Consider the following 25,482-nt stretch of genomic DNA (forward strand, 5'->3'; position numbering starts at 1 on the left):
CATTTCTCACTATACGTCCCCTCCAGCCCTTCACAAACACAACAACGAAAAAAAAAAACTGCATCACTGTTATCACCGTGACCGCGTGTTCATGCTCGACCCAGAATGAAGGCCCCTGCCCTAAGGTGTTTTAGCGGAGTGTGCACCTTGAAGGGCAAGGCACCTGTCGCTTGGTCTGCATCGAAAACGTACGGTCCAGCTGAACTGGAATTGCAGGCGCCAGATTACCGCGCACTGATAATCTGGGTTCGTATTCTGTCTGCTGATGAGGCGCTGCTATCACATGTCTGAAAAGAGGCAGACACCAAACGGCGTATCAGTAGCTTCTCCGAAAAATAAAGACTTTTTTGGTTGTTGTTGTTGCTGTCATATTGGTCGGGAGGGTGGGAGGGGACTTAGCTCACGATAACACAAATTTGCATACCCCTTTTTTAAACAAGCACCTCACATTTTTGTACAGTTGAAGCCCTGGAGTCCTTGGACCACAACTTTTGAAGTAGTACGACTGCAGTTCAAATAATATATGGCCGAAGCAATTGGAATATCAGCCCGCGATTTTAGCTTTGAGCGTCGATTTGCAAGATAGCGTCACCGTAGGCTACCTTACAGTTCAGTATTGCTACCACGAGTTCGCGCTTTAACTTCGAAGCATGCTCCTCAGCGCGTGCCAGAAGCCGTGCCGTGCTATGGTGCTACAGTAGCCTGCGCTAACCTATGCGATGGTAGATTGCGGTAACGCTATGCTAAAACTGCCTATGCCTATACTCTCTAATGGCGGTTTTAGCGGAACGTAAAGGCCCCTACGCACAGTTGCATTTGAGAGCGTTTGATTACGTTGCGGTGAGAAATGAAATCGAGTCACTGGTACATATGTGCTTCGTATGAAGCGTGGAATTCAATTCAAGCAATAGCTTGGCACGTGACATAAGAAGCAGCGGTGTCCTTGTTTCTCGCAGCCGCAACCTTTATCCCCTGGCTACCACGGCCACAGTATACAGCTCCAGCGCGCGCTGAAGAGCATGCTTCAAAATCCCAGCACATACTTCCGGTAGCAATGCCGCTCCGAACGGCATTTCCGCCGAGTGACTGGCTTGGCTAGGCGGGGCTTTACATCAAAGAACTCCGGATTAGCTAAATGTACATCCGATTTCTTTTTTCATATAAAAGAAGACAGTTCTTTTAATTCTAATTTAGACATGTGATATCAATAGAACGGGCCTGAATTATCAGACGTCCTCGTAACTCTCTCACAACACAAATTTCGTAGGTTTTTCAAGTGTCTCTCAGAATTGTCAGTTGCACTCGAACCATAGCGGCCGCAGAGGGGTGAAACGAGCCACGAAAGAGCGCTTTTGAGACTACTCAATGAGTGGGTTCGCGTATTCGTTCAGCAGATTGCAAATAGTGTAGCCGAGATGCAAAAGTGGTCTACGCTCCCTAGTATCGTGCGTAACTATTTTCGATATTCAGGGCTCGGTTCATTCAATCCTCCAGCTTATACATGGCCGTCCTGTGCTGTTATTGCACAAGGTGGCCTAGGTATCTGTAGTTGTCACCGTACTATACATTTTCGTACAGTAACAATTGCCTGAGCTAAGTAGAAGTATGTCCTAATAAATTGCTCTTTGCGGTTAGCGCCGCTTTTCTGAATCTATCCTTGTTTTGGTTCCTTCCAGAGCGAAAGTGTCCCTCCTGGTCCAGGTACTGCACTCATGAGACGCAGGCTGCTATCATGCCTGACAAACGCAGCGCCTGCACCTGGGCGCTGGGCAAACCGGCCACAGAATCGCCACATCGTCACAGCACGAGGTGAGGAAGTGAATTAGAATATGCGATGAAACATTCGTTAAATCGGAGCGAATAGAAGCTGGCGCTCCCAGATTGAAGCGATTGAACAAATGCGATAGAATTACGTACTTCGCTAGTGTGTATATTCCTCACTGTTATTATAGTAACGTTTCCGGAGTCGGTATCAATGAAAACCTGCAAATGTCTCTCAGCTATTTAATTATTTTTTTAATCAATGTCGTTGTTGTTGTTATATTTTTCTTTTTTTTAGTAACGTTCGCATTATGATACAGTGTAGGAGAGAACTATTTTGAGGACGCCGTCCGTGTGTGTAAGATCTAAGTTGTAAGATCTAAGTTGTGTAAGATCTAAATCTCAAAGTTGAGCACAAGTGCTCAACTTTGAGATTTATCTCTTACTGTACATCGCGTGAAAACACACGGTCGACTCATTCTGTTAACAAAGCATTTGCGAAAATCCTAAAATGAGACTCCGTCCTTTGGATCAAAGGAACAATTCATCTTCCAATTCGCAAACGAGTGGCACTATGCGTCCCACGCAGAAGAAACGAATGAATGAAAAACCGAGGACGGTGTTGTCGGCAAGTCATATACTTCATTTTTGAAAGAATACCTCAATGGGATAGGTCCACGTCCTGGTAAATGGTTTTGTGAGGTGGCGAGGGAGATAATAGACACTTTTGAAAAGTCCGCGCCATCGTCTGTCCGCCATTTCTAGGACACGTACCCTGAGCGTGTATAGGCCTCCTGCGCTGAAGCTTTGAACGTATCGTGGCGCCCTCCGGTGGCGGGCAATAAATGTCTGAGTAGTGCAAGCCTGCCAAGGCCCCGCGGCCTCGTACAATAACAAACCTGTTCGGGCGGCCTTTTGCCTCTCTGCGCTGCTGTTATTTGTGCGTTCTCGTGGTCGCGATTTAAAATATGTCATCCGTAGTCGTCACCGCACAACGTCACCCCGGGGACCCGAGCTCGCCCCAAGATAGTATTTTCTCCTTCGTCCAAGCACGTCGAAACCCATGCGCGGCCTCGATGCGTTCGAAACGTCGCCGTCGACGGTACTGTTGCGTCGTCAACTGCAGGGGTTTCCCCAGGAATTGAATTCAGGGGGGGCGTCTAAATTTTTTTTTTTTTTGGGGGGGGGGGGGTTTAAAGGGGGGGGGGGGCATAGCGAATATAGGAGTCGTTGTGAATTAAGGGGGTGCCTTCGGAAAAACGAGGGGTGGGTCTAGGGAAATCCCTGGTCAACTGTCAAGAACAGGGAGATCCCCGGAGTGAACTTCTACAGATTCCCATCGAAACCGTGTGAAGTCGAGCGGAGGAAACGATACTAGCCGCAAAGCGCACTGAGTAAGCGAGACAATTGTTTTTCTCGCCCTCCAGGTGCTAAGGCACGGCCACTCGATCAAGCGGCCGTGGCATGCATCGAAACGTGCGTTATGCGAATTTTACGAACAGGAACACGCTATACTGTCCGATCAGTGGAGCGATCCGATTGAACTATACTTCGTTTCAGCAGACGATGCTACAAGTGCGAGCTGCGGGCAGTGACCCTGTCAAGCACTGTTCAGGGCCACATGCTCACGCTTGTAGCGTCAGAAACGAAGTTTACATCGAGCATGCGCGCGCACCAACGCGCCACAGAAATCAACAAACATGTGTTGGAGGCGGAGCTCCTACTGCTGATCTTATGTTGCGTGAAGCTTACATCGCAGATGTGTAAGAAAAGCTGCAACAGCTCGAAAGGCAGCTTAGTTTTTCGTTTTTCTCCTGCCCCGGGTGGTTGGCTAGCAGACGCACAAGCGTACGGGCTTTCGCCTTTCTGTCCTAGCCGAGCAAGCCACTCGGGGTAAAACATCTGTGAAATCAAAGATTATTATTATTATTGTGTTCGATGCCGCGCTGGCCTCCCTCCCTTCCTCCATTCTTATTTATTTATTTACGGGTGCGAGTGTGTGTGTGTATATAAAGTCTTGTATGGTGCCACAGACCTACGAGTACGGGCCACTGGCCTTTTGGTGTGATCAAACTCTTCTCAAGAGTTAATTAAAGAAGTATCAACGATGTGATCGGCCGACAGACAGCCGGTCGACGCTCGATCGCTTGCATCTGCTTTCGCGCATTTTCAAGGTTGGTCATCAGCTGATAGCGTTGGCTGAACGAAGGGGCTGCAGTTTGGGAGTTTTTGCTTAAAAGATGCGTTAATGTATCTCGTAATGCTCACATCAAGCTCGATATCATAAAAAGCTCGCCGTTTTTGCGAGTGACAGAACGCCGATACCAAATTTGCGGCTTTTTGTACAGCGTAGACGTAGCTTGCATCACAGAGTTTATTCTCTTTGCGACGTGTTGAGGAACGAAAGCAGCTTTCCACGTTAGAAATCGGCTCGATTCCTTGCACGGAAGGAATTCATACCGCCGGCTAACGTTTGCACGCGGGACTAATTGGAATGAGCAAGTTTGTACTACCCAACACCGATAAACAAAACGTAGGGGCGCTGTCAGCCGGTTTTTCTCAGAGCCGTATATTGGGAGAGTTTGGCCAGTGGGTGTGGCGACGAAGGCGCCGGAGAGGAGAAAAGTAAATGAAAGGGAGGAGAGCGCCGAAGGAGCGAGAGAGAAAGAAGGGAGCGGAGAGGAGATGAACGCCATTTTTAGCAACGCTGTCGGAGACTGGTCGGAGAAGAGCACTGCTGAGGCTACGCGTCGTCTGCTACGGGCCGACTTCTTTTTCGCCTGAATAAAAGTTTGTGGCCATACGACGAAAAATCTTCATTTATTAGCTTTTTAACCCACCGAGGAATAACAGAATGTCATTTTCTTGCCAGAGCCAGCGATATAAAAGGCAATAATCGAGATTTAGATGCCGATCCCACGCGTTCCGCCGGGAGAATGATCGAAGATGGCGGCCCTCCCCACTCAGGTGGGAGCAGCCGGGAGTTCACGCGGATGCGCTCATGCCTCTTGCTCTACGCCGCGTGCTGATTGGCTCACTCAGGAGGAGAGCGTTACGGCGGCGAGATCATGGACTGACCAAACTCGTTTTTCTACAGCGCCTCCTGGGCAAAGCAGGAGGCGAATTGGACACGAGGGCTGCGTCAGCTATCGGCAAGGGCGCGGATCCAATCACGCGCTTTGTGGCCAGGAATAGGAGACCATCAATGAGAGAGGGAGCTATATGAGCCCACACCCACGATTGCCCTCTGCTTTCTCTTCCGACTACACTGCCAACACACACACTCACACACGTTGCTTGATGGGCTTCTCAAAAGCATCGTATTACGAGAGTTTATTTTTCCATACAGATGCCAAATAATGCATTAAAAACTACTACTACTTTTACTGCTACTACTACTACTATTTTTCAATGCAAAATTATCATAATTTCGAGAGAACTGGCACACACTACACGATCGGAGCGAACAAATTACTAATTAGGTTATACTTCCCCCACACAGACAGGTCTCGTCCGGAAACATTGGCCTGCAAGAATTGCCCACGTTCTTCGGCGACATTTATAACACTGAAATGCCGTTACCGCTAGAACACTATACATCAAGAGCTGCGCGTTGTTTTTTGTTTTTTTACCTCTGGCAATCTACACTGAAAACCAATGGCCTGCGTCGGTCAACGGGATAATGCCATGCGAGCGGAAGAGCGATGTAGTCAGTGTAGCAACATACGTTAAATAGACGGTCCTTAATCCACTCTCGTCACAAGTGGCGCTTCGCAAGGTCTGATTCAATCCTAGCTAACGTAAACGCCAAGAAAATCGAGGTAGGTATACTTTTAGACAACTTTCTTATTTGCGTTCACAGCTTTAAACGGCGTTCATGCGAGCGTCCCCGTACCTTTGACTGCATATATCCACACAAAGTTGTGGGTATAGGCCATCCCATTTAGCGCTCTCTGGGCGGCACCATTTTGTTCGACAGCAGCGCCTTCTCCATACATCCGGGAAATTCAGCGGGTTCGGCGGAGTGAAACGAGAGAGAGGGCACGCACCCGACTTCGCTAGCAGACGACAAACCGGGAGGTTGCCATTCTCCATCTTTGGGCTGTACGGAACATCGAACTCCCGTTCGTGGCTGCCGTTGTGAAGTGGTTCGCGCTCTTAGAATAGTTATGGCTACTCCAAAATCAGCCTAGAGCTCTCTGTTCTACTTCGGTAAATGATCAACTGACATATCTTTTTTTCGTTACTTGAATAGCAGTTGAGTCAGCCGGTAGTACTACCCTCAACTACTGCGTGTATTGCGGCAGGAGAGCACGTTTTTATTCGTTATTTCAGACATCCGCTCATGGTCGCTAAAGGCCTACACCAGTACGAACTTTTGTATAGTAAAAAAGGTACAGCCACCGGATTCACTTTTCGCCGGAGAGACCGGCCAGTCTGACACAGTTTTCCCTTTTTTTTTATTTGCACATAGATAACTGAGCAATTGGGCTCTGTTAGTCTTTTTATCTGGCATAGTAATACACGATAACTGGCATACCGAAATCAGCGCATCTGCGCTTGAAATTTCCAAAATGACGCGAATTTAAACAGTTTGTACGCCAGCCGGATGCTAGGTACTGCCCAGTCGGCGGAGCAGACGACATGCGGGTGAGAGGGGGAGGGCATTTTTTTTCTCTTTTTAGCCTCTCCGCTGTGACCCTAATGGAACGATTTATATGCGGGAGTTCCGTGGGAGTTCCAAAACTGAGATAATCTAAAAACGTTGGCGGTAGAGGAGCGTAAGAGGGAGGGGGAGGGGGGGGGGGGGTCGTCTGCTTTTTTTGCAGGGGTTGTGGTGACGTCAGAACGCCTAGGTCTGATTGGCTATGATTGAAGGATAGTGAGCAGGCCTCAAGGCAGCTTGCTTTGGGGTCTACCCCACTGATCTCTATTTTAGTAGGCTGGATCGCGGATCGGGAGCCCGTCGGTGTCGCCACCGGCGGCCATTGCTTGACACCAGGCAATACACGGAAGTCTATGGGACAGACGCACAAAAGTAAGCATATTGGAGCATGTACGCTGTGCTCGGAGGCGAGTATTTTATTGTGCGCTGCGATCCTAATGTCGGGTGTTTGGAGATCGAATCGGTATTTGTCAAACGTCCGGTCGCCAAATAAAAAAATTAAACGTACCGGAGCACCTACGGCTGAGCAGGCAAACTTGCTCTCGTAGTGGAGTAAACAAAGGAACTTGCCGTCAATAAGACCGTCCTTAGGGAAGCCCAGAAGTTGATGAATGACAAAAAAGTTCCATCTCGACAACGGCTTTCCGAGAGTGAGCGAATTCCGCGTTGCAAAGCCTGGGAGCTTGTCCGCTAAACCCAACTCATCGAAACCGCCACCGACTCCGCGGTAACTCTAAGTAACTCGCATCATTGAGCTACACTACTGCGGAGTCACTCTCGACCACAAAATATTTATTCATAAGAATTGCGAGGGCTGTCAATTCTAATGTTTGTACGGAAGCTATTTGACGAGCTTATTGAAAAGCATCCAAAAAGTTTCAGTGCCGAGAACAGCTTAGAAACAGGGGAAAACGGCACTTTTTCTCGTTCTTCCCATAGAGTCCCATGCATTGGCTGGTGTCAATGAATGGCCGCCGGTGGCGACACTCGGCCCCAGCTGCTGAGGCCGCGATCCGCGATCCAGCCTACTACAATAGAGATCAGTGGTCTACCCACTACCCTTCTATCAGGGCTAATCAGAGCTCGGCGTTCTAACGCCATCATTACCCCTGCAGAAGAAGCAGACGGACTTGCGCTTTGAAGTCTTCGAAGCCTTGACTGCTTTGCAAGCCTTTTGTCCTGTCATTGCACACACTCTGGGGGAAAAAAATACTGTCACCAATGAAGAGGTAATGAAACAAAGAATAACTGAGAAAATCTAAACGTTTAATGGGACGAACTTGTGCCATTAAACAAAGAGGAAAAAAAATAACAGAGCATCGCGGGCGTCGAAGTCGGTGAAACAGCAGGATCGAACGCTGAGGCGAAACTGACTTTGGCGCTTCTAGAATGATCGGCGTAGATGGTTCGACGCGTAGAACATTCGGACTTCGAACAAGCAACAGTATTCTCGAATTTACCAGAACACTAAATTGCAGAAATAAACAAAAGGTGCTTCGCTCCCAGGAATCGAACCCTGGCTTTTCGCGTGGAAGGCATGTACAGTGCCCCTCAAACTTAACGCCGCCACTCGGTTACGCAAATATTGATCTATTGCATGCTACCCAAAGATAAATTGGTCGCTGCAGCTGCTCGATTACCTTAACCTTATTGGGTTCTTATCGGGGACGCAAATGTTCACCAAGTAGTTCGACCACTAGGTTCAGGAATAGCTTAATAAATGAATAAACCGGACGATCTAGTGGCGGCGTTAAGTTTGAGGGGCACTGTACATTAGCCGTTAGGCCACGCACGCGCTGCCTGCTTGGCCAGCTGCGCGCGCGGCAATAATTCTACACCATCTGCTGTGTTCGAACATTTTCAGCCTTGAACGTAAAAATACAGTTCCCTCCAAACGCGAGGACGAGGATGCGGAAAATCTCTTGTTTCCGCTCGCACCTTGACAATAACAACAGGTATACCTTCCCGGGGAAGGTGCACGGTCTGGATGTGGCGCGAAAACAGCAAATCGCAATAACCGCACACAAATGGCTGCACCTTATTATTTGTCATTTCGAACGTCCGTAACCAAAAGCCAACGAAGTAAACAAGCATTGACGGCTGTCGGCGCAGAAAGCACACGACGAGCAGACGGCGAAGAGATCACGTGACGTTTTGACTAGATTTGATCCGACGTTACCCGCCGATCGAGGAAAGTAGCGTTAGGAATTACTCCGGAGTAAACAATCCGCTTCTGGAATGAGAGTTCTGACCTCATCGACTAAGCGCGAGTAAGTTTTGAAACGTCACGGTACAGAACCTTTACTCCGGAGTTGGATCGATTAAATTTTGGAACACAGGTTTCGTCTCCACTGCACTCGTCGATCGCGTTTGCATCTGAAAGCCAAACGCCGGACGCCGGTGTTCCGAACACATTCGACGAGTGTGTTAGAGAAAAATACAGTTAGCTACGCGTAGCCTCTAGTCATTCTAACCGGAGCTCGCTGTTCTGACGTCCCCGCGCCCTCGTCTCCTTCTTTTACATGGTTTCTCGACGCTTAGGGAAAACCTGAGAAGGACCCCCGCTGGAAACTTGAGAGTAGCAACCAGCCGACGCTTTGAAAGATTTCTGGGGGCGCCATCCCGATTACACTGCCCGCAGGCTGGAGTGAACTACCCGGTCGTCATAGCTACCGCACTGGCCGAGCAAAATGGACGTCGAGTAAAAGGGGTGCTCCGACCATTTTTTCATGGTTATGATTTGCCTCCAAATAGGCTCAACGCACCAATACACGAGGTTAAATTGTAGCTCCCGAAAATATGTCAAAATGAGTTCATTCGCGAAGTAGTTCCATTTTTAATTTCTACCCTTCTCGTTTTGTTGCTTTTGTTGTTGTTTTTGCGAAAGTGCGAAAGGCACCAAGGCCGACAGTTTTTGCCACCGCCTCCGGGCCACCGCTGCCGCCACTGCCGTCCCCGCGCCTCAGGTTCTCCGTTCGTCCGCGAGAGGGCGAGCTGCGAGCTGGAGTTGCGAATAGAAGGGCTGTTCACAACATAGGCTGTCCAAGTTTGTCCTCCAGATAAAAACATTGAGACTCCTGTGCTTACCTACCTTGTTGTCGGTCTCCTGGACACCGATAAGACTATCTTTACATTTCTGCACAATGCGAAGAGAAAGTCCAGCATTTAGAAGAGGACTCTTGAGAGTATGCTGATTTGCAATCGAAGTAAGCGACCCACCAACTTGCGTAGGCTGCCATTGGGAAGCACTAGAGTCCTGAAAGCCGCAAAAATAACCCTAACTGCGGTTATCTTTGTAGCCTCGGCTCTGATAAAGCAATCTGGTTAAATGGACCCTCAAGATAATGTTTAGCTATTTGGCACGAAGATGTTCCGCGATAACGAAAAAGCCCAGAAAGATAGCGTATTTGTTACGAAAGAACTTTAGACGCGTCCTGTCAAGAAAAATTACAAAAAGTTTGCATAGCTCTTAATTTGAACGTCGTAAAGGCTTTTTTTGGGACGAAAACAGAGGATAAATTCCTGAATTGCAACATCTGGCAGCACAGAGCGCGTGCCAGCACGGGCTCTCTCAAACTGCTTTTCATGGAGAATTTCCTTGGTGGATTTGGAGCGGTTTTCGAGAGCTTTATTTCTTGTATCTCTTGCGCGCGCTAGCATTTTCCACTTTAAAATCCCGAGCATGGGCCGCTTTTGAATCGCTCCCTACCCACAAGGTGAATTGCTCATTAGAGCTGCGAACTCGTTCCTGTGCGTTCGTGAGGATTGCGCCTTATAATTTCTTTCACTTTATGTGCCAGTGAAACCGAGGCTACACTTAGGAGCATGTTTCCCTGAAAGATGTTTGCACCGTATGAGCGAACGCGCTCGGCAGGGAGGCGGGAGTTGGGAGTTCGCTCTCATTGCTTAAACACTCGCATTGGGGCTCTAGCTCGCCCTTAGAGTGAAACATGGTGAAACTGAGTGCAGCTGTGCTTTCATTCTTCTCATTTCGGCTGTATCGTGGTGTCTTCACGGCATGCTTTCATCCTCTCCGTTGTGAGGTGTCGTCGCCAATAATGCTGTGTACACCAATTCACACTTACAAGCAAACCGATGCGCCCCCCTAAGGTCCAAGTCCTTTGTATCACAAAAATTCGGTACATTCGCCGGTACATTTTTTTTTTTCGGACATATTATGGTTACTGCTGGGTACTTACATGCTTTGTCCAATCGGGAAATGCTCGGTCAACGGCAAATGCGCAGTTATCGGGGCTCAAACTTAGCTTGGCCTATTGCCGAGCATGGCCATGGCCATGCTCGGCGAATCCCCGGCTTCTCTATTTATTTTATGTCGACCACCAAGCAAGAGCTATGCCCGGCATTTGCTTCGCTACTGAGGCAGTTCTGGGGAATGCTCGCTAAACAACAGAGACTTGGACTCTTCCTTGCCCACTGAGGTCGGCCATTCGTTGGACAGATGGCCATTGTAGACGTCGGGCACCTGTCGCAGAGCGTCGGCCGATGGAAATTAACTCGACCATGGTGATATGGCCCAATCTATGATGTGAATAAACATTTATAAAGGAAAAACTACGGTGGTCAGAATTGTCACACACACACACACACACACACACACACACACACACACACACACGCACGCACGCGCGCACGCACGCGCGCGCACGCACGCGCGCGCACGCACGCGCGCGCACGCACACGCGCGCACGCACACGCGCGCACACGCACACGCGCGCACACGCACACGCGCGCACACGCACACGCGCGCACACGCACACGCACGCACACGCGCGCACACGCACACGCGCACACACGCACACGCACACGCACACGCGCGCGCACACACACACGCACGCGCACACACACGCACACGCGCACACACACGCACACACGCGCGCGCGCACGCGCACACCACGACTCGCCTCCTGTTGTTCGACGCGCCGGTCGGCTGCTACGCTAACTGCAGTCTGTGGAATACGTACGATTCGAAGCACAGCCGTCTATAGTCGGTGACAGACTAAGAACGAAGTGGAAGTTCCTCCCATTTCTTTCCACTCTAGTAGAGCGAACGCTGGAGAGGAGACGACATCCTGTCCACCGTTCGCTCTACTAGAGTGGAAAGGGGTGGGCGGTGCTTCCACTTCGTTCTTGACCTGTCACCGACTACAGATGGCGTTCCACCGTACTCTTATAAGATCTAGTTTTAAAGCGAAAATCTAAATTTTCGCTTTAAAACGAAGGGAGGCGGACTGAAGGGCGTGAGAGTTACGCGTTAGTTCCACAACTGAGGTAATCTAGTAACTCTGAAACACAGAGACGTCTGAGGTGTGATGTCGGAGCCGCTAAGCTGTCCTCTTGGAGCGGATGCACTGAATGAACGGTGAAGGTGCAAGCGCGCACCATAGAGTCCGCATAGGCGTTTCGTATTCAACCGAGTAACACACCGGACGAAAATTCCATAGCGTTTTGGAACCAATAAGGAGGGTGTATTAAGGAGAGAGAATTTCAGCTGTCTGTGTAAGTGGGGAGCCTGTTTTCATACGTCACTTCGGTGCAAGTAGTCGCACGGGCTGAACGAAAAGTGACGAAGATACAGGGACGAGGATGCAGACGAGACGATCGAAGTGCACTCTCAAATGAAGGTTTATTGAAACAAACATGCTATTAATACCATGTTTCTGGCGATTCGTTTAGAACATAAAACTGTATCAGTCAGGTGCATTGATGGGGCACTAACGCACTTGATTTCCCGTCGCTTTCTGAAACAGAATGCGTCGTAGTATTCTAAGGCAGTTTTATCTGCGTAATTGTTTCCGCTAATTCTGGATCACTTGGACACCTATCGCAGTGCATTGCCAGATTGCCTGGCGGGGACTGTTTGTTTACTGACCATGCATGTTATCTTGCTTGCTTGTTATCTTGTTATCGCGGTCCGTGGAATGTTGTAGTGGAGTGCCGAAAATGGCCCGCGTCGATATGGAGCGCTGTCGACGGCGCGAAACCGCGAAGTGTCCTACTAATAGCAATCTCTGTAATTTGCTGTAAATTGCTGTAAATTGCTGCAAATTGCTGCAAATTGCTGCAAATCGATGCACCATCGCTGCAAATCGATGCACCATCGCTGCAAATCGATGCACCATCGCTGCACCATCGCTGTAATATCGCTGTAACAAACCTCAAGCTCCCTCAGCAGTCCACCCTACTACCGACGTGTGTCGATAAAATTCAAATGCAATAATTGGTCTCGATATGTTTTTTCTATATTTCGTATCTAATTGGAGTTCGTGACAGACGTGCATGTTTGTTTCTAGGGGACCAAAGGCAAAGATCTTTCCGGACATTCTGGCTCACGTCGGAGACACGCCAATGGTGCGCATCAACAAGATCAACAAGGAGTACGGCCTCGAGTGCGAACTTCGTAAGTGCTATACGGACTTCTGCCATCTGACCTCCCAGCATGAGACAGTTCGAGACCGGGAGTTATGAATTCACCGCCGACAGCCTCAGAACGCAGAGCGTGGGCTTCTTATGTTCACTCTTCACACTTCGTGCTTGGTTCCTTGGGGTCCTTATCGGCTGACGACGCCTTCTCATTGGCTGAGGAGCGATAATGAGATGCTCGCCACGCCCACCCTTTCTCACGCTGTCAGTGACTGTGTCGCGACGGAGCTGAGGATATGCCACACAGGGTCATGTGATCGCAGCTAAGCAGAAAAAAAAAGGTTATATATATATATATATATATATATATATATATATATATTTTGTTACGTTTTTAATTTACAAGAGGACGTCCACAGCCAAATCAGACCAAATTAGAAGTGTGTCACGCGCCGTCTGCACGCGTTTCGTCTTTGTCCTCGGTGGGTTCTAGCACGCGCCTCTGCAGCACCGCTACAATATATATACAGGGTGTGACATAAAATTTACAGTGTTTTCGGACGCCTTTGATATTAATTTTACACGTAGCCCGATATTTCACCGTAACGTTCTAGGCGGCCATTGGTAGGTTCAATGCGCTCACAGGTACAGGAGAATAGAATTCGTGCTAATCGAATTATGCCCATACCATGCAACAGCTCCCAGGAAAGACAATATCAGATGCTAACAGCGTATTCTGACCAAACTTCTTCTGGAGCGGCGAAACTTGCCATTCTGGTGTCGCATTTTACTTCGGCTCGCTCGTGATCCTGTACAAGGAAAAAAAAATTAGTAATTCTGCAGTCCTAGCAGATCTTCAGAATACGACTCTCCTGTGAAATCAAGTCATTCTGTAGACACTGTGGTAGTGGCAACATGCCATGAAAGACTTGGTTTTTTTGTGTTTTTTTTATGGCCCGACTGTCACGACAAGCGGTTGCTTTTCAGTAGTCGCCCATTTTTCCACGCTTATTTTCCAGTGGCCAAGTGTGAGTTCTTCAACCCCGGGGGCAGCATCAAGGACCGAATCGGACTCCGGATGGTTCAGGAGGCCGAACGGGACGGCATCTTGCGTCCGGGTTCCGTGATCATCGAGCCCACTTCGGGGAACACGGGTGAGTACCCGAACTTTTTCGCGAGTGGGTCTTTGAATCCAGCGTCTGTTCGCTCACACTAGAGCGCTGCTAAGTTGGACGAAGCTGTTTCTTTATATTTGTTTTTTTAGGAAGAAACGTTGGCTAGTATTAAACTAACAATTTTAATAAATGTGTGTATTAATGAAAGAGTAGGATACCGAGACACAGATGGCTTCTGTCTATCGTTTTTTTTTTTTTTCGTACTTGATGTTGACTTTTGCATTTCTCTTTAGACACTCGTAAATTAGTATGCGATAATTTTCTGCTACTCTGCTATAGTTTCCTAAGAATCAAGGTCTAGCCGTGCCAGTACCCCTGCCTTATGAATTAAATCAGAGACTGACAAAGTTGAAGAAAGCCAGTGCACGCAGCAGCATTGCTGACCAAAAATGAGGCTACATTACACCCGTTTTGGGCCCAAGTGTCAATTCCCCTATTTTTAAAACTGTGCTACAGCTGCACATGTGCATGCTTGTTCTCCGGGGGCGCCATGCAGTTTTCAGTTTCTTGGACGAGTGTGAAAAGCTGCAACAACAGAAACACCTTTGCTATTGAGCCTTTTTTAAACAAAACGTACATGCAACGCATTTTTTTAATATTTGTATAACGATTGAAGTTCCCGAGCAAGGATTGCGATATCGGCAACCCTGTTCCGCCATGTGCTGCAGGTCGTCTCATGTAGCGCGCTTTCAAGAGGTACGCAGTCAGCAAGAACATGCGATGGCCGCATTGGTTTTTTTTTTTTTTTATTCCGGTCTCCAACCTGAGCGATTACGTTTGGTGAGAAAATGCATCGACGCCGTGTTCGCGATAAGTTGCCCTGCAGTATATCTAGCAAAATACTCTGCTCTTTAAAATATCCAACTTGCGCATTACCCTAGGTTAATTATGCTAAAAATAAGAACTCAGCACTTTCATATTTTCTGGCTTCATTCATTCTCCCCAATCAGGGGGCATCAAAACACGTACATATAACCCACACCACAACACATGCACCAATGTTCCTCTCAAATAATAATAGCGTTAAATTTGCTCTGTCCTGAAAATGCCCCGAGGCACGGCAGCTTCCTTACTTGAGACTCCTTGACGTCTGTCCCGGGCGCAGGTATCGGCCTGGCGATGGCCGCTGCCATCCGCGGTTACCGCTGCATCATCGTGCTGCCGGAGAAGATGAGTCGCGAGAAGGTGGACGTGCTGCGCGCGCTGGGCGCCGAGATCGTGCGTACGCCCACCAGCGCTCGCTACGACTCGCCAGAGTCTCACCTGTCGGTCGCCTTCAGGCTCTGCAAGGAGATCCCCGGAGGGGTCATCCTGGACCAGGTGAGCCTCAAGCGATGCCTCTGGTCGTCGGTGTCATAGACGGCTTGACTCCGCGGGCAAAGCTGAGCTACGCTTTAGCCAGCGGCTACCTCGTCTCGGCTGTCAAGGCAGCGAAGTATAAAACGAGTACGTGGACACTCGCTGACGTTCAATACCACCATTCGCCAGAGTGGTTCGTGCACTTTAAATTCACAGTGCCGTTGATAGCGCGTTGTTGGCCTTGAAAGACTGGAATTCGTTTGCAGTACCGCAACCCGGGCAACCCACTGGCCCACTACGACACCACTGCCGAGGAGATCCTGGAACAGTGTGGCGGCAACGTCAGCATGGTGGTCATGGGTGCCGGGACCGGGGGCACCATCACGGGCGTGGCCCGCAAAATTAAGGAGAAGCTGCCAGACTGCAAGGTAGGCCTTTTGCGCATGCGCATTTGACAGCTCAAGTCATCTTGTTTCTTGGGTTCAGATAGTTGTGTTCAGAGCGACAGACATGACAGCAACGCCAGAGACACCGGGAAAAGTTCGCCGTGCACAGCTGACACAGCGTGACGAGCAATACAAGAAGTAGCTTCGTGAAGTTATCAAGAGCCACGGTTGTCCCGGCGTTTTTGTCGTGTCTGTCAATTTGGTTGCTGTAGACGCAACCGATGCAAATGTGTGAACCAGCTCACAAGTACCTGTCAGTCACCAAGCTGCATCATCGTGATGTGTGCTTTGGTCACACCGCAGGATGGTGCGGTTCGTAAAGTATTTTTTGTGACCTCTGATATTTCGTCCTCAGATTATCGGAGTGGATCCGCAAGGCTCCATTCTGGCTGTTGGTGCTGACGAACCGGATGACCCTCGCGTGACGATGTACGACGTGGAAGGCATCGGCTACGATTTCATTCCCACCGTTCTGGAAAGAGAAGTAAGCAAGGACGTTAGTTTAAACAACTATTTTGCACTCAGATGTACACACGACTGCATTTCTGGAAATCCAATGCCAATATAGCTAAAAGGTAGAAGCAGCTAAATTGTCATTTGGGGTTTCCTAAGGACGAGAGTATTGGGACAAGTCAGTTAACGTTGCAGGACAAAACACCCTGGATTAATAAAGAATAATTGAAAGCTTTATACCTTAACCTCAATCACTTTAGTTCGTGTGCGTGTGCGTGTGCGTGTGCGTGTGCGTGTGCGTGTGCGCGCGTGCGTGTGTGTGTGCGCACGCGCGTGTGTTGCGTGTGTTTACAAGAAGTTTTCACCGCGTTTATGATATATACGCATCTGCTTTAAGGCAATTCCTTAAACAAGCGTTGCATCTTCCTGTGGTATTGCGTTTCCTATAAAAAGACTGCTTCGCCCAACTAAATTTGGAGCTCGAATCTATTTTCAGCTGGTGGACAAGTGGTACAAGTCCAACGACAGCAGCTCGTTCCTCATGGCGAGAAAGCTCATCAGCGCGGAAGGCTTGCTCTGCGGTAAGTGCTCAAATACAGCGTCCTTGAAGTCACGCTGATGCCAACACCTGGTTGATTGGTCGTTCGTGCCTTTGCAGGTGGGAGCAGCGGGGCGGCCATGTCGGTGGCCGTGCATGCAGCAAAGTCCCTCAAGCCAGGCCAGAAATGCGTGGTTGTACTCCCCGACGGCGTTCGCAACTACATGACCAAATTCCTCTCCGACACTTGGATGGTCGAACGAGGATTCATGGATCTCTCCTCGGAGATGAGCAGTAAACACTGGTGAGATTTAGCGTGCAGTGGAAATATCGACTTCGGACGATCGATTCAATTGCAGTTAGTTTAGTGGCTTTACTACGCGTGTGTCATTCTTTTAGGCTCACGTTTCGTACGAAGTGCCGGTTTTCCACTGACACTGGTCGGATAAGCTACGTAGAAAACTGTTCCCAAAAGCTATGTACGCCACAGGAAACCTCGTGGACATAGTGTGCTGTGATACTCGAGTGGCTTTCGTTGGGAGAAATGTCTTCTCGTGGTCGCGCAGGTGGTGGAACCAGACGGTGAGGTCCCTCAAGCTGTGCATTCCACTCACGCTGCTACCAAGCGTGACATGCCAGGAGGCCATCGAACTCATGAGCGCCGAGAGCATCGACCAGGTGCCTGTGGTGGATGCCAGCGGGTGAGTACACGGCCTTTAAAAGAGTTTGACCCTGGGATGTGCGGTGCCGCCCGCCAGTTCTGTTCTCATGTGTGTCAACCTCATTTGGACAAAGACTGCCCGCGTCCGCGGGCAGCGTATTTCATTACCTGGTGGTCACTGCAAGACGTCAGATTTCAAACCGCTGAGGAGGGTTTGCCTGCATCGAATCAGTTTCGCGCAAAGCTGGTAAAACAAACATTTATTTGAGCACCCCGTAATGTGGTGAGATTTGTTTCTTTATGAAACGCTGACATGGGCGTACACACCCGGGGGGGGGGGGGGGGGGGGCAAGGGGGGGCGCTTACTCCCCCCTCCCACTTCTCAGAGGGGGGGGGGGTCAAAGCATGTGTTAGCCCCCCCCCCCCCCCACCCCCCCTGAAGCAGCCGACACTGGACAGTGCAAACACTGGCCGGCGGCGCCCAACGGATTCCAAGGGCACTGCCCCCGGCCCTGGGGAGGGGGGGGGGGGGGGGGGGGGGGGGGGGGTCTGGGTCTGGTTTGCCCTCTTACTGAAAAACAAGTTGGTACGCCACTGAACGCCGATAATGTTCCGAGGATATTACACTGTTGAATTAGCCCTAGTATTTCCTAGGTATTTCCAAACTCTTGTTGTGTTTCCAGCAATTGAAAGATACAAAACTAAACTCTTGACGTTTGTTACGTGTTCTCTACGGTAATTTTATAATTGTGCAGTTGGGCTGCCTATCTGGCCCTTCCCTGGTTTAACGACAGTAGCTGTGGCAGCCAATTTGTGGAGAGCGTAGTTCCCCAATGTACTCGCTTTTAAAATGTTTGTGGGTTCACCGCGCACTGATCTTACACAAGGCTAATTTAGTAAAAACTCCTCGGGATTGTATTGCTTATCCTGCTGTGTGATATTTGCCTTGGTTGCCTTTATTTGCAGCATGGTCTTGGGAATGGTGTCCTTGGGCAATCTGATGTCCAAGATTTTAGCTCGTCTGATCGATACTGGCACGCCGGTCTCCAAGGCAGCCTATGACCAGTTTAAAAAGGTGGGCGGCCCCAACCAGTTTTTTTTTTTTTTTTTATGAAGGATGATTTGTTCGGGCGGATATAAAGGGTCGCGTAATCACGGGATCGAAATAGTCTTAAAGTTGTTCGATACGTTTTCCAGGCATGAGCAATGAAACGTCCCTCGAGAATTAAGGAGTTCACTCAAACGGGTTGTAAGTCAGGAGAAACGATCGGCAACATTAAGAATTTGACGGTCCCGATAAGCTTTTCCTAGAGTTTTGGAATATGGTGGACCCGACGCTTTGGGTCCCCCAAGCAGCTTGGGGCGTCGCACTGCGCAAGCGCAGAAGATATGCGCATGCGCACTGCGAAGCCCGTAGCTGCTCGGGGGACCCAAAGAATTGTGACCCTTTATTCTTAAACTTCTTATTACCCTTCAATTTGTCAAAAAGCCCGAATTATTGGGACGTCAACTTCGCATTCTATTCCTAGATCGGACCACAGCTCTCTCGGCCACGAGCCCACCGCGCACGTGGCCGGAATGGGATCAGTTTTGAGAGTTCTTGCGTCGCGACTTCTCGCATTGCGACGCAAGAACGAAGTTTCCCCTGATTCTCAAAACGCTCGCAGTCAGCGAGCGTTCATAGCAGTGCCGCCGCTCGAGACCAATCCCACTCCGGTCACGCGCGCGGTGGGCTCTGAACTTTTGACAAGGACTGTACACGCAAGTTGTGGCTCATAAGGGTTCGGTATTACTACCGACAGTACAACGTGAACATCACCGCGTCAGCGTAGCTTAATTATCTTACGCGGTGTAATGTTTCCTGGAATTCGGGAACTGAGCAAACAGACCTTACATTTAAAAACAAAAAGCATGCAGGATTCGTGAATTAGCTAATACCGTAATCTCATTGACTGCGGAGCGATAAGGTTGCATGTCTGTCAATATTTGCAATCATTATGCATCTTGAGATAAATACCTTGCCATGGTTTACTTGAAACTGAAGAAACTTTGAACGATGCATCGATATTATTACGCTGTTACAAAAGAAATCTCGCTAAGCTAACCTATCAAAACTTGCAGCATTTGTAAAATGCATACATCTGTCAAGTTTACCTTGGTTTGAATTCTACCCAAGACTGAAGCTAAAAGAACATGACTGCCATTCCTGTTTGTTTGTTCACTTTTTTAGCAACTAACGTTTTGCTTTATTTAGCCTGTCATCTATATCATTCAGGGAGGAGGGCCATGCTAGAAGCTAAATTTCTTCATTCACTAAAACTATCATTATTTTGATACAAACCAGGTGACGCTGGATACGACTTTGGGAAAGCTGTCAACAATCCTGGAGCACGGACACTTCGCTCTTGTTGTCGCTGAACAGATGCAAGGTAGGAATTGCTTTTATTGCCGTAACGTTGGAAAACGATATATTTTTTGGAGTCCAAATAATTACTACGAAAAAGGAATTGCCTAAAAGAAGTGTTGCTGTGCCTTGTTACTACCGATAAATACTTGTTTCAAGTTGGATACCTTGTGTAAAGGTTCAGGTGTAATTTAACGTGTGTATTGCAAGCAATACATATCCTTTCCGCCCGCTGGAATCAACTTATTTAGAAGGAATCTGGAACGATATCTGCAGGTTTTTATTATTTGTATTACTGAAGTGTGTGCAACAGACTAGGCTCCACAACATCGATCGCAAAAGTGTAAGTTAAAATGCAAAACTGTGTCATAATTTCACGGACCTTGGTATCAAAAACACAAAGCACTGAAATGAGGGACAAGGACTGGCATGTACCAGGCTTGTACCTCCTCAGTATTTAACTTCCATATTCTTAGTAACTACGCCAACACGTTCGTCGAAATCTGAGAGCAGATTTGAAAACAGCTTGGCTGAAGTCACCAATGTCATATCTTGTACAGCAATCCGGTGTATGAATGGGCTTTCTTTCTTTTCTATAACAGTGGCAGGAACGGCGTCAATGAGGAAAGAGGTGGTCATTGGAATCGTGACCAACATTGACCTGCTGCGATATATCACGAAGCGCGAGAAGCGCGGCGACCTTCACTCGCTGAAGGAGAAAGAACCCATTGACTGACAGACGACAACGGCCTCCCAGGGACGTCGCCGCCATGGCCCTCGTTGTGCATCGCGAGGACCTCACAAGCCACCAAGCGTAGTTGCGTCAACGCACGTGCGTGCATTGACTTTCGATTTCGCCGAGGCCCATACTAAACACGGCCGTAGCTGACGTTTCTCGAGTGCCGCATTTTTAACAGCTTGAATGTTTATTATATATATATATACGTTGTTCCTATTAAAACCGGTTGAGTGCGTATGACTTCGGGATTTATTACTTCGGTAATTTCATCTCAAATTGTGCAATAAAAAATTTTGACCTCCGAAAATTCTGAAACAAAATGTATTTTAGTGGAAAATGTGACTAGAGCAAACGAGGAAAACAGAAGTACGGAAAATTTATTGTTCTTGAGTTTTGCGCTTCGAAATGGCAGAGCGGAGGTCTTGAGATTTTTGCAGTTTCACGAGGGACACATTTTGGAGTCTCGAAGCTTTTTGATTATTTTTTTCACAATTATAGCTTTTTTCTGTGTGCTTTAAAACTATGTATAGAAGGGTCACAGTCCTCTAAAAGTGCGTTATATGATTTATTTTATACAATGAAAATTCTCGAATCTTGCATTTCTGAAAATAATAGGACAAGTTTGAATCAAGCTGGCTTTCGATGTACAATCATTTAAGGCAAAGAAACCTGTCAAATGAAAGCTTGTATCTAAACCTATTAAAAATTATAATATTGTTAATTTAAGTATAGTTTATATAGAAGAAACGACATTGTAAACTTAAAAAGAAAAACTAAAAATCCAAACGTCAACGTAATTTTTTGTATTTTTATAATAAAGCGTTTTGGTGTTTTTAAATGTTCAATAAAATTTCTTTGATATATATGCTTGTATCATATTAAGCAGCGCGTTTAAAAAGAAGACATATTTGCATCTCCATTCTACGACGCATATCTCTGTCACTTCCTATTTTTTACTTAACTATTATAATTTTTTGCAACATGATCATAGTTCTTATTGGTTTCGAGTCTATCACACAGTTCGGAAAAGCTTATACATTGATAGAAGTATATGGTAATGGAGGAGAAAGCGAACCCAGTGACTGACAGACGACAATGTGGTGATTTGGACTAGTTGGTAATTCGTGCTTGGATGGAACAGAGCGGACACACAGTCACTCTCACAGGCACACAAGAAAGAAGAAAAAAAAAGACTCGCAGCGCTAACTAACAACTCGGAGATATATTTCTTTTTCCTCAAATCGTCATCTTCTCCAATCGTAACCTGAGATACGTAGAAAAAAAAAACTGAACAAAACAACGAGTTTTCGGTTACGATGGAAGTCCAAAGAACCCAGCCGAAGCGCCAAATGGCGATCACAATGCCGCCATTTATCCTGCAGCGGTCACTCGAGGAACTGCACGTAACATCTATTTTGGCTTCAATCGGCCATTTCGGAGTCGAAACAGATACAGTGGAAAGGGTTACAGGGGTGCCACTCCCGACTCCCCAGCGGACGCGCCGCGAAATGTCACCGAAGTTAAGATGAGCCTAGGTCGGGACGCGCTACCTGAAATCGCCGCTGAGGCATGGTTGTATGAAAACAATATTAATTGTGCCGCAAAACGTAGCAAACTAAAGATATTAGAAAACATCACGCGCCCCTCATTTTGTACTAAACTCCAATAAAAGTTACTACAAAAAGAGTGTTTTCCCGTTGGTTTTTACGTTTCTAGTAACGTTGAAACGAACGTCTCCTGACTCCGTTACCAAAGCAGCCGTCTGGCGGCGCGTCGAGCGACGCTTGGCGAGTCGTGGTGAGTGAGGGGGGGTACTGTTCGTGCATGCGGCGTCCATGAGCAGTTCCGTAACTCAGCTAATCTGATGAACCCTTTTCGAAAGATTGCCCTCTGTCGGCAGCTGTGGAACCCCTGCACAATAGCGGACTAAAACCGCAACATCACGACACACTTTATCCGTTTGGCTGCATTATTGAGCTTAAACACACCCGCAGAAAAAAGTGATGCGCCCAGTGACGGTGCACTTTCCACACTGTTTGTTTGGCTCGCCGGCTTCTAGCGTCAGCACGCTCCGACTTTCGCTATCTTATGGAATGAGTTGCACCTTCCACGACGCCAGGGGCCCTAAACTCGTCAGACACAAAGTTGGAGCCGCAAGTTCGCGGTGCGCGCCGATTGGACATCGGCGAAACAAGTGCGAAGTCATCATCGTGATAGACCAATCGTTGCGCTCCGTCAACTTCGGCCCAAACTTTGTGTTTGACGAGTTTAGAGGCCCAGTTGTTCCGCCATTGTGTAGTGGTTCCGACCTTCTAATAATCGGCACGTGACTTTCAAAAGGGGTCTATAACGTTGGTTCGTGTATATATAAAAAAAAAAAGATATCTTCGTATAAAAAATTCGAAAAAAGTAAAAATACATTGTTTTATTTTTAAATGACGTTGAATTTTGTATTTCTGGCCTTTCTTAAGTTTACATTGGGGTGTCTTGCATATGAACTATACCTAAATTAACAATATATATGTGTGTGTGTGTGTTTGTGTGTGTGTGCATGTGCGTGTGCGCGCGTGCGTGTGCGTCTGCGTGTGCGCGCGTGCACGTGCGTCTGCGTGCTCGTGCGCGCGCGTGTGTGTGTGTGCGTGTGTTTGTGTGTGTGTGAAAAAGTGCGCGGGCGCCTTACCGCAGCCCACGCGCTCAAAGTCTTTTCTGAAAATTACACATTTAGTAGTTTTTGATGACGCTCAGCAAGTTTCTAATTGGAACCATGTGTCGATTTTCCCTAATTAAAAGAAATGAAAGACGTTTACACACCCCTGTAAAGCGAAATTAGAGCGCAGCTTTTGATAAGGAGGAGGGGAGGGTACGCCCCTCCTCCTCTTACGTACCCTCTCCTTCTCCCCTCCTCCTCCCGTTCTTCTCCTTTGCCCCTCGTCCTCCCCACCTTTCCTTCTCTTCCTCTCCTCCTCCTCTGCTCTTCGTCCTTCCCCCTCCTCCTCCTCCTCCTCTCTGCCTTCCCCTCCTCCTGCGTGCCCTCTTATCCTCCTCCTTCGTTCCCTCCCCTCCTCCTCCTCCTTCCCCGGTTTCCCCGCTAAATATAGCTGAAAAATTGACACCACGTGACCTCAACCGCCATTCATTCCCCGCTAAATTTAGTGGGTAATTGATTTGCTGCTGAGGTCACGTGACGTCAGAACTGAATTTGGTTATAGGGAACGTGACAAGTCATGTGACGTCAGTTTCCCCGCTAAATTTAGCGGGGAAATTGAATTGGTGTTAAGGTCATGTGACGTCAATTTTCCCGCTAAATCTAGCGGAGAAACTTAATTTATTCATACGTGACGTGACACCATTCGCTCAGAAGGCCAAGCAGCCGTCCTGGTTCAGTAGCTAGGAGCTTCGGGTCGATGTCAATTTCCGGGGGCGCGTTCTCTCGCGCTGCGACGAAGTCAGCTATTCCGAAAGTGCAGCGATCGTGGCTCAGTTCTCGAGTTCGTCGATGTGGCCCACCGCGATACCTTTCGTAAGGGGCTGAGGGCTCTCCAATGAAATTTGTAACCAGGACCATGGCGGGCTCGTCTTGAAGTTCTGTTACTCCACGTACGACACCGATTCCTCTTTCTAGAAGCAACCGGAAGCTTTCCTTGAGCAGAACTTCGCCGCAGGAAGCTTCATCGATCCCGACGAGTACGAATACACTCGACCGCGGCGGTAATTTCACGTGGTTTGCGAGTACTCGGATAGCGGATTACGTCGCTTTCGGTTCCTCGGGTGGGGAAGCAGGTTTTCGTAGCGTCAGCCGGTTTTCTTCGAGGTCGATGACGGCGCCAGGCTGGCAGAGAAAGTCCCATTTCGAGGATAACATCCCTCGCACAGTCTTGCAGAACGACGAACTTGACAGGGCGTCTCACCGTGGACCTCGACACGACCAGTGCAAATCCCGACTAGAGTGATGAAGTGCCCACCGGCGGTTCGTATTTGAGGGCCTCCCACGGCGTTGTCACTTTCCGAAAACGGCGTGTAAGCTTCCCACCCAAGACGGAGTAGTCTGCTCCGGTGTGTCCATGCACGAGTCCCAACGCGTCGCGGCCGTCGATGGTCACGTTGAGGCTGTTGGGCACCGTTGCAAAAGCGTCGCTCCCATGCACGTCGTCGGTCGAGCGGGGGGCCTCCGGCGTTTTTGGAGGCTCTTCACGTCGTTGGTCTACGGCAACTCCACCTCCAAGGGTTGCCGCGCTTAGTTTTCCCGGCGCGACAAGGGCGACAGGCTCTCACGACGGGGTCGGTGCATCGGCGCAGCTGGACTACGCGGCAATGGCGACCGGGACCCGTGGTGAGGTGCAGGCGGGGGAGACTGATGTTATCTGAGGTATTCTTCGATCTCCCGCGGTCGCTCACCGTAGCATGGACGTGGGTCGTTCGGGTGGAAGCCGCGCAGCCCTATTTGCCGGTAGGGGCAACGGCGGTAGAGATGGTCGGCTTCTCCGCAGTGGTAGCACAACGGGCGTCGATCGGCCGTCCTCCACACGTCGGTCTTCCTCGGCGAGGGTCGTTCCTGGCGGGCGTACTGGCCTTGGAGGATACACCGGCATCGGGGTGTCTCGTCGGAGCGGCGCCGTAGCTTAGCCGTTAGCTTGCGGTGGTCGTCGGGCCATGGCGGCCTCAACCTCGGTTCCTCCGGTGTCGTCGTGTTGATGGGAACTTCAGGTTGGACTTCCTCGCGCACAACCTCGGCGATGAAGAGGGTCGCTGGACGACTAAGCGGCTGGTAGCAACTTTCTCATTTCCTCCCGGACGACGTCCGGATAATTTCGCGGATGTCCGGGGTAACAGGGGCAGTTTCGCCGCAAAACAGGGTAGATGTAGCGACGCCTGGATATCTCTGGTAGTGGGAAGCGCGCGCTTGGAGGGCGCGCTCGATGTTTGTTGCCTCCGTGATGAAGGCTTCGACGGTGGTCAACG

At 48.9% G+C, this 25,482-nt stretch overlaps 1 protein-coding gene across 1 annotated transcript; it reads left to right on the forward strand.

The window, feature by feature from the left end:
- The first annotated feature begins 1,677 nt into the window (after positions 1 to 1,677).
- LOC8042040 (cystathionine beta-synthase-like protein) lies at positions 1,678 to 21,386 on the forward strand. Its single transcript, XM_040208735.1, has 12 exons — positions 1,678 to 1,809; positions 12,739 to 12,845; positions 13,828 to 13,962; positions 15,089 to 15,303; positions 15,549 to 15,710; positions 16,084 to 16,212; positions 16,678 to 16,762; positions 16,840 to 17,023; positions 17,286 to 17,420; positions 18,347 to 18,455; positions 19,725 to 19,809; positions 20,387 to 21,386. Exons 1-12 carry the CDS (start codon positions 1,733 to 1,735, stop codon positions 20,518 to 20,520), a joined length of 1,557 nt encoding a protein of 518 aa, XP_040064669.1. The 5' UTR covers positions 1,678 to 1,732; the 3' UTR covers positions 20,521 to 21,386.
- The last annotated feature ends 4,096 nt before the right edge of the window (positions 21,387 to 25,482 follow it).

Source organism: Ixodes scapularis, unplaced genomic scaffold (genome assembly GCF_016920785.2).
Source record: "Ixodes scapularis isolate PalLabHiFi unplaced genomic scaffold, ASM1692078v2 PGA_scaffold0__279_contigs__length_252992795, whole genome shotgun sequence".
Lineage (NCBI taxonomy): Eukaryota > Metazoa > Arthropoda > Arachnida > Ixodida > Ixodidae > Ixodes > Ixodes scapularis.